General features: G+C 34.4%; 1 protein-coding gene across 2 annotated transcripts in view; it reads right to left on the reverse strand.

Annotated features, from left to right (window-relative positions):
• LOC146140646 (meiosis regulator and mRNA stability factor 1-like) overlaps nt 1–8,959 on the reverse strand; it is a 31,055-nt gene extending 22,096 nt beyond the window's left edge. For both annotated transcript variants that reach the window (XM_083391286.1, XM_083391285.1), the window contains exons 1-6: nt 8,583–8,959; nt 5,495–5,594; nt 4,139–5,034; nt 2,682–2,835; nt 1,868–1,950; nt 1,464–1,581 (exon numbers count right to left, since the gene is read on the reverse strand). In XM_083391286.1, the coding sequence (XP_083247412.1) occupies nt 1,464–1,581; nt 1,868–1,950; nt 2,682–2,835; nt 4,139–5,034; nt 5,495–5,594; nt 8,583–8,813 (1,582 nt within the window). In that variant the 5' untranslated portion in view covers nt 8,814–8,959. The remainder of the gene's footprint in view (nt 1–1,463; nt 1,582–1,867; nt 1,951–2,681; nt 2,836–4,138; nt 5,035–5,494; nt 5,595–8,582) is intronic.
• Nucleotides 8,960–9,820: the final 861 nt, after the last annotated feature.

The raw sequence follows: 9,820 nt of genomic DNA on the forward strand, positions 1-9,820 counted from the left end.
ATTTGCTAGCTTTCCTAGAGTTTTCTGCTGTTACTGCTTACTGAGTTCAACATTTGGAAATCACCAAGGGCCAGGGGCGTATCCAGAAATCCAAAAAGGGAGGGGTTTCCAATTTTCAACTTAGGGAATTCCCCGTTTGTCCGTCTGACGTTAATGACGTCATAATATAGCGACGGATATGACGTCATATGCCTTTTATGGCGCAACGGTAAAGAAGCGATGATCTATTTTCAAAGACACCGTCAAAACGTAAACAAAGTGGACGTAGGAAGATGATTAAAATTTTTTGCACTTTCGTAGATAAATGGCCAAACAGTGTTTGAAATGGACTTTTGTATAGTTTGTCAAAGAGGCGGTGGGCAGACCCGGCCCGCAGGCCGTAGGCCGTAGGCCGTAGGTTGCCGACCCCTGTCTCACACCGACATTTGATATTAACGCGGACAGCAAACATCGAGAAACATCAGCACTGCCTAACTCAACGCTATTGGCGAGGAAAAGGCCGCTTGATTTATTGTTGCTGATTGTAGAACACGCACTTGCTGATCAGCCAACCTGAACCCTAACGAATAACGAAAGGCGAAAGAGAAAAACTATCTAGCGTTTACGGTCGACCAAACAAAAAAATAAAAACGGCGTTTTCCTTTGATTTTAATTTCGCATTAGCTTAAGACGTGTGACCTAATTACATTAAAAACATTGCCGCTTAGAACGGTGTGTAAACACTGACAAAAACATACAAAAAAACGATAATGTCACTTACAAAAAGGGAGGGGTCCGAACCCCCAAACCCATGTCGCGCTAATCGAAAAACACCCGGGAAAAACAATCTCTGTTTAGTATAGCAGGTGGCCAGAGACGTGCTTGTAATTTAGCCTAGTCCCGTACATGGATATACCAAAATCAATCACACATATTTCATGGTCTTGGTTTAGATTTTCGCCTAAAGTTAACGATTGCACACTAAGCGGTTTCGCAGCTGGCGCCTGGTAGGAATGTCGATAATGCATGTGTTCGCTTTGCGTCTAAATGTTCGCTTTTGCTGGATGTTAATTTGCTGTTTCGGATGATTTTTTTCTTGTTTATGACGTCATTACCATCGCTATTTTATGACGTCATATCCGTCACTATTTTATGACGTCATTAACGTCAGACAAAAAAACAATGGGGAATTCCCTAAGTTTAAAATTCGGACCCCCCCCTTTTTTAATGTTTGGATACGCCCCTGTCTGCACCAGACAGATTTTTAGTGGGACATTTTAGTTGGGCAAACCAGGCAACTGAGAGAATGGCTCACTGCACATTTTACATTGTTTAATCGTTCCTCTTTCAAACGGTAATAAACTAAGTAAAACATAAAAAAATGCAGATACAAACATTTTAATAAGATAGTTTTATGTTGAATGTGAAAGTGAAATGCTTATAAAACAATCCTTCAAAATAAAAACATGAAAAACCAGTTTTACCTGTTATTAGGATTACAGTGGCAGGTGCACTATGGGTTTGGGCATATCTTCTAATACTTTGTCGCAGTTTGTCATCTGCTGCATTTTTGGCAGTGGCATTAACATGGATAACATTTACCTGAATTGAAAATTTAAGATTATACAAACCCTTGGTCACATAAGTTTTCACCGAAACAAAAAATATCTGCTTATCTTGGAATACATCATGAAGAATATTGCTCTTTTTATTCTATTGGCTAAGTGATTTTCTATTTTTTCTGTTTTAGTACACTCAAGCAAATTAAATTTTGCTACTTAAATTTTTCGTAACAGCTGTGTATATATATATATTTATTGCATTGTGTTTTATTTATCTACTTATTAAAGCTTTATTGAAAATGGAAGCTATATAAGGATTGATTTACCTGAGCATTGTTAAGATCCTGAATAACATGTTTGCTTTCCTTGTTGATGTCACATACTGCCATAAACTCTGCTTCGGCATGATCTGTATATTATAATATTTGAAATGTTTAATAAAAAATGATTTTCTTCTTCACCATGGCATAACTTGCTAAAGACAATACAGCATACTGATATTTTTGTTTTGTTCAGTAGCATAGACCCCTATAATATGCCTAAAATAAATTTAAATCGTTGCCAGTAGATCAAACAATGTTAAAATAATTAGTAATTCTTTAAAGGTATAAAATAAACTGTTAAATACTTAAAAATAAAATAAGTTATTTAACTTTCTTATAAACTAATTGCTATCTGCATGTCACAATTTTCTGGCTTAAAAACAAAACTTGTAATGGTAGATACTATGCTAGAAGCATTTTTGACAAAAATTGTTCACAAAAAACAACATATTTGAGGGGTGAATGATGGAAAAAATAAATAGCCTGGGAATGTCAGGTATGTTGTTCAACTCTGTAAACTTACAAGTTGTAGCTATTGTATGACAAAATCTGTTCATGTAAGATATTGGTTTGTCTTTGATAAATGCATGTATGTTTTAATCACTGAATCGATAAGAAAATAACTTGTTGAGTTCTTAACAAGGTCTGTTTATCTATTGGATACTAACTTGTCTTAAGTCATGTTTGTGATTTTTAGAAATGTCACTTTATACAATGGTTTATAGTTAGTGTTTTTGATACAATTAAACTATACATATGTTTGCTTTAAATGTAACTCACTTTAAAATTATGGTTCAAAAGATTTAAATACACTTACCGGTGAAGAATTCTTCTCTAATTTTTTTCACAATATCCATGGCAGATTTTCCATTTGGAACAGCACAGTTCTCAATGTCCCAAAAAACGCCAATGGGAAAAACTTCATGCTTTGCATCTCTATTAGCATCAAAAGTGGCTATTGATGAAGACAACTATAACAAAAAAATATTATTTAGTATTAAGGTGCAAAAAAGGTTTATAGATTTTTGGTATTATTTATGAGGGGCCAAAACTTTTTCTAAAATGGCCGCATAACTGTGTATGAGTTATTCCTAATCTTTTATGGCTTGCGCCACCACTTAGACATAATAATAAATTGATTAAGGCACCCCTAAGAGAATTTACATTAAGTAATTCACCATAATGTTACACTAAACCGAAACTGGAAGAACACACTCAGCCCCTTGCATTATAAATGACATCCCAGGGTATGGCAAAATCCTGGTTGAGAACCACTGCTGTTGAGTCTAACAATTACTGGCCATATAAGTGTAAAAAAATATGAATAACTATATCAAAAATAATGTAGTAAGCTTGAATAAATGGTTGGTCCGTTTTAAATTTCATGACAATTTAGTTTAGAATTTCATCAGGCAACATTTCAACTGTAGTTGTTTTTAATCAGAAAATATACCGCAGGCCACTAGAATTAACTCTGGCAGCCGTATCTGGCTCGTGGCTGTTGTTCGACACCTGTTATATATTACGGTATTAAAAGAAACAGACAAAATTTTAGTGCGTTGATTTAAGATTTCATTTAATCAAGTAATTTTGCTTCAGTCCAGTATTCAAACATATTTTCAATATGAATGTTATAGATGTGCTGTTATAGAGCTGTATAGAAGGATATAAATCTCTTCTTTTTTCTAATTCACAACACAATAAAACCTAAAAAGTAACAATACCAAAGCAGAAAAATCTAAAAAATCATACTATTAGGACCAACAACATAATAAAGCCAAATACGCAGTAAAATCCAGTTCAGAATAAGACCAAATCGTATAAAAAAGACCTAAATGTGTGGGAATAAGTCTGAATTTATCTGAATAAGGCATAAATGGCCTAAAATGCCTGAAACTGTAGGTAGAGGGTATGGGACGATCAGGAGCCGGCGGTCTGGCATCGGCTGTTTTGGTGTCTGTTTGGGCTAGTTTTAATAGCGCCGTAAGGGCACCGCTGTTATGCCACTGTACATTTTGGGCCTGTTTGGGGTTATTGGTGGGTAACGGGTGGTGTTAAAAAAATGGTTAGGGTTGAAATTATTAGGGGAGTTAGGGATGTACTTAGGAATGGGGTTGAGAGTTAGGTAAAACGTTGTATAAGCCTGAATTAATATTTTTTTATTTCGGTCCTATGGCTGGAGTCCAATAAAACATACAAATAACAATAATTAAAAACTTGTTCAAGTACTTAGTTTAAAAAATAACATATTACTTAAAGCTAATTAAAACATACCTTTTTCAATATGTTGAAGTGATTCAGTTGTGAATATTCGTGTGAAAAGTGTGGGTAAAACAAATATGGCAACAAAGCAGTGTACACACGGTGGAGAAAAAAGTCACTCAGTGCACATTGAAAGTCAGCAAAATCTGTGCATCTTTTGCATAACATAAACAAATCCTTTAAAATCATTTCATAATCAAACAGTTTCGAATGAGACTGGCTGCTCCTGAGCGATTTAATATCAGAATCACAATTAATATTAGATGGAGTTGATGTTAGTTTAGCCTCTAAATTTTCATTTGAAATGTTGTTACTTTGACTTGGATGTTGTGGCAGGTCATGAATCAGAGTAGAAACATTGCTTTGGAGGCAGTTAGGGCCACCATCACAGGTCGATGACATAGATCCCAATTTAGCAGGTGTAATAGTTTTAGCACAAAAAACAGTTGTTTCGTTTTGTGTTGATGACTTACATCCAACCAGAGGATGACCAAGATTTTGATCTTTGATTTCTAAAGGATTCATGCTATGTTTTGAATCAGTTTTGAAATCATTCACAAGAATGGACACATTACTTGAGGGTTTAGGGCTGTTTTTTGTGTACACCTTCGCGTTATCAACTAGTGCAGATATTGTGGGTTTAAAATTAGCACCAATGTCAGTCTTTTGCAATAAAAGTTTGTCAGAAACTAATGCAGACACAGCACACTCAGTGGTTTGAGGTATCTTAAAATCATCCGGTGTCAGTAGTGTTTTGCTCACTGTATCAGCTGGAGCTGATTTTTTTTTCATAGAAGTGTAGCTTATTATGTTTGGATCACCTTCTACCACTGGAGGAGACATTAACCACTGAGGTAAATTGGAGTTACGTGGATGTATGTATTCCGGAGTTCCAGCTGCAATAATGTCTGTAAAGAACCTTGTATTATTAGTTAAAGATTCAAACTACAAAGCCTAGCTGTTTAAGTCTTAAATTCACAAGATTTTGTTTTTTTATTGCATTTTCGCAATTAATTTGAAATTATTCCAATTAACCAGAAGGGGGTATCGAAAATTCATTCCTTTCAAGACCTGTGGGTTTACAAGCAACTAAATCAAAGTAAAAAAAAATTCTCTTAAGTGCCTCCTGGCCCCTTTCTTGCCATGAATCAACAGAAAAACTTTGGTTTCTTGTTTACTGGGAATACTAGCTAATTATAGAAGTAGCTAAAATTTTCTGCAAACTTTACAAAGAAAAGATTGGAGGTTCTGAGCTATCAGCACTTACCTGGACGAAATATACAAACAAACAACCTGTATATATAATAACTGCATAAGATTCAACTTTTTTTTTAATTTTTGAAGCAGTGTAGGAGAAATTATGCCTACCTTGGTTAACATATGCTCCAGAGATGGAAGTTGGCAAGATCGTTGTGGGTTGTGAAACAGATGCCCCACTGTGGGAACTAGCCCAAGGCAAAGAATTTGTCTAAAAAAATAATGGTATAATTACAATTTGTATTACATTAAATAGGGGCTATACAAGTTGTTTTGTATTTTGGGGAACTGTGGAGCTACAAAAAAGAAATATATATATCATTGTTGAAAAGTTGCCCAACATTTTTTAAATAATAACAGTATATTAATTTTACAAAGGTTATTAAGTATAAAAAGCATTAAGTCCATTACCAAAGTTTGATAATTATCAATAACAATACAAAAATGTTAAACATGGAACATCTTTGTTTTTTCAGAAATTGTTAAATCTTACAACTGTATGTTAGAACCATAAATATATCTTTTGACACAGTCAAATATATAATCATATGAATTTTAACAAAAACAAATGTAAGAATTCCCTGAAATTCATTTCAATAACATTGGGTTGAGTTTGGTGTGTGCTGATGGACAAATCTTTTGACTGCTTTAAAACCGTAGTAATTGGAGCCGAAAAAGTAAAAAACATGCAGTTGTAGACAAAGTGATTATTATTTAAAAAACTATGACAATTTAAAGATGACTGTTTTCTTTTTTTTTTCCTTTATCGCATGAGTACTGCATGGTTTATACATCTCATAAACAAACCCAGCTTTTCAATTTAGTGGCGCAAAAAACAATCAGATAAATTTGGACCAAAACTATTGTCAACAGAAGCCTACATTGTTATGGTTGTAAATGGTACATATACTAGGGTTGCCATATTTTTGAAACAGTTGCATCGGCCAACTCCAGCTCTGGACCTTGAAAAAACTCAGAAATGACTTAAAAAAGTTATGTCAAAACTAGGGATGTTCAAAGTAGAATCCCAAGGTATTCTAGAATAATAGGTTTCGAATCTAAAATAACAAATCCAGAATAGCGAATCCTAGTATATTTTTATTAAATTATTTAACCTCGAATTTGTTTGGGGAAGAGATTAATCTTAATCTACCCTACGGGGCCTACAATCACAGCAATAAATCGCCCAAACAATTTTCTAATATGTGTACATTATAATAAAAAAAATCTCCCATATGTTTAACATTCTTAACAACTGTCATAAAAAAGCAGTTGTGTAAACTGTAATATGTCAACTGTCCAGGTTGTTGCCAAAACTTATATTTTTGCCAATAGTGAGTACAATGCAACACTGCACACAGAAGTCTTAAGCAATTCGGTCCTGTTTTTTCAAGAATTGTTGGGTCTTAGAGCTTATTTTTTTACTAATGTGATCTGTTATGCAGTCAAATAATGTACTGCAAAGAATACAAAGTTACTATTGACTTAACGAATTCTTGACAATTACACTGCGCATAACTGCATACCTCGCTGAATATTGGCCTAAAGTTGACCTAAAGTAACCCTATAGCGCATTTTGTGGACGGCCAGCACGTTTTACAACGTAATGTTACTTTTGCAACTTAACGAATTTAGGAAATTGCAAACTCCACACCAGACATTACACGTTGATCGCTTGACCAATAACGCTTGATTGACACTTAATTATTAGACAAACGTTATCGCGAGACGCGCTAATTGGTCGCCCGAAAAAACGCTGACACTGCACTACAGGGTTACATGCAGGCACTGTAAATTGGTCGCTGCAGCGACAGGCCAACTTACCACACGCGTTTGTGCAATTAGGCGCAACAATCCGCGGTAGAACATTAAATTATATCGGTTCCAATCACCCGAAATCCTCGGCAGAATTGGATTCGAATCCCATCTGGATTCGAATCCAAGGATTCGATATTCTACTTTGAACATCCCTAGTCAAAACATGACAGATTTTTAATATGAAAAGATAAAAAACAATGACATGCTGCATAAAAATGTTTTTTGTATATATATAGTTTAAGTTACCCAAATTTTCATTTTCAATGGTGCGATGAGATGCACGTCGCATTCTGGCTGATCAGATTTTAACAAAACAGGTGGGACATAGATTTTGCGATTCCATTTGCAAGTTTTACTAAGTTTATCAGAACTGATGTGTGATTTTAAATTCGCGCTACATTTGTATGAAACTGAGATATATGTGCCTGGGTTGTAAACTAAACATTGTGTTTCCACAGTAGGTTTAGCGGTAGGCAAATTATGTTTACCTGCATCTCTATATTAGGTTAAGAAAAATATATAATTTTGATGATTAAGGGTTTGCCATCATTTAACTTGCAGTACAAAAATGTGATATGCTTGGTAAATTTTTTCAACTGAGCTTACAAAATAAAACGCTATACACAAAATCTCTTTTCAAAAGTGAAAACAAAATACTAAAAAGCCATAAACTTGGGAGTGTGTGACATAACAATGAACAGTATTTGCATGAGTTACTCTCTGTTATTTATTAAACAATACAAAAGTTTAAACAAATTTTGGTATTAACAAATATTGCTTTAGATATTGTGAATGTATTGGCGATATATTTTACACAGTACTGTTAAATACCGGACATTTAGGCATATTTTGTCATTTCTCCCAGATGCAGATTTTAACACTTAATTCCCTGAAATGTCAGGGAAAATCGTGATGTATGGCAACTTCAATATACACTACAGGTGGGAGGTTAATAATGACTTTTTTGAAACTACATTTTAACTACCACCTTATCCCTTTTTCACAACCTCTTTTGATAGAGTTTATAAATATTTGGCCAGGTGGAACTGCATAATGTTTGGACACTTTTTAGCAAAACTGTTGTGGTGATACGGATCACAAAACAATTTCATCAACTATACCTAAATAAATATCTGCCTAATCTAGTTGTAAAAGTGAGTTTGCACAAGGGAAAGAAATCCTTTGCTATTAACTAAATCAGTGGATTAGACCAGTTATCAATAACTTTTTTGCAATACATACTTTCACCTTACTCTAAAATACAAAATCTAGAAAACATGATATTGAAACTTTTTTTTATTTTAACAATTAAAAACAAGTATATGTTAAAATAAAGTAGTACTCAAACAATTAAAAGACCAATAACCTAATTTATGCTTGCCTGTGGTGAAAATGTGAAGATTTGTGGTTGGGGACATTTGTGAACAGGAATGAAAGTTGATGTCTTAGGGAAAATGGCTGTCATTGGACTGACTGCAGAATTTTGCTGTTGATATATACACAATGGTGATTGTGGTTGAAGTATATACGGGTCATACAGGTTGGTCATCTCATTGTTCGGGCTAGGTAAATTAATTGGAAAAGAAGTAGATGACTGCTCTCCGTCATTCATGTTTTAGTGCCTTCCAACACAACAATGAGGTATGTAAGTGCTAACAAACTATAATTCAGCTTGGAAATTCATAAAGCTACCGTCTATCTGAGGAAAAGAGTAGCATATAGTGGGTGGAGGCTATTTAACAAGCAGCCAGATGGTTACCTGAAATTACCTGAAAAGTAATGTTTGGTGACACTGAAGACCAATAAAATTTTAGATAGCTTGATTACATGTCACTCAACGTAAAATCGTAAGTCACTGTATTGGTTATTTGAAAACTACTTTATACTTGAAGACAGTAATGCAAAACCTTTGCAACATCGATAAAAAAATTATGTAAGTTAGCGACATTAAAGTTTTACATTTAAGATCATTATAAGCAGATAAATATTGGGCTATCCTAATTTAGACATCATACATAGTGACATAACACTGCCGTTGCCCAGTTCATCCATGCAAACTTATGAAGCCTGGTGAGGTAAAAACACATTTAAACAAGTGACGCATACACCCATTTGCACATTGAGTTTAAGACACCTTCCTCTATCAACCTTATAGACAAGCCAGGCAAATAGCCACAGCCTAAACTCTAGTCAAAGTTAGGAATGACTCGACAGTATGAGTTATTGTAAGAGGCCATTCAGCAGAGATAAAGCAATATAATTACTAAGGGGTATTTTGTTGCGATTTTGAGGTGTACAGGTGTGCAATCAAGGTTTTATCCACACTTCAGGTTTCAAATCAAAAACTTAACCTTTATTTTCAAAATTTAGATAAGCAATTCAATAATTGAGGTGCGCAAGTGGTGGTATTTAGAATCCTAACACAATGCACAATATTTGGGTTAGGCTGTTATTTAGCGTGTGGGTCCAGGTGGGTAACTGGGTCAAGTAACAATATATTGAAATTATTTAATAATAATGATCAACCTACCATAACTCATACGCTAACCTGCACCCTAAACCAAATAATGTGTGTTGTGGTAGGATTCTAGACCAGCGACACATGTAGCTCAAAATTTT

This window comes from Ascidiella aspersa, chromosome 6, assembly GCF_963924565.1.
Source record: "Ascidiella aspersa chromosome 6, kaAscAspe10.2, whole genome shotgun sequence".
NCBI classification, from domain to species: domain Eukaryota; kingdom Metazoa; phylum Chordata; class Ascidiacea; order Phlebobranchia; family Ascidiidae; genus Ascidiella; species Ascidiella aspersa.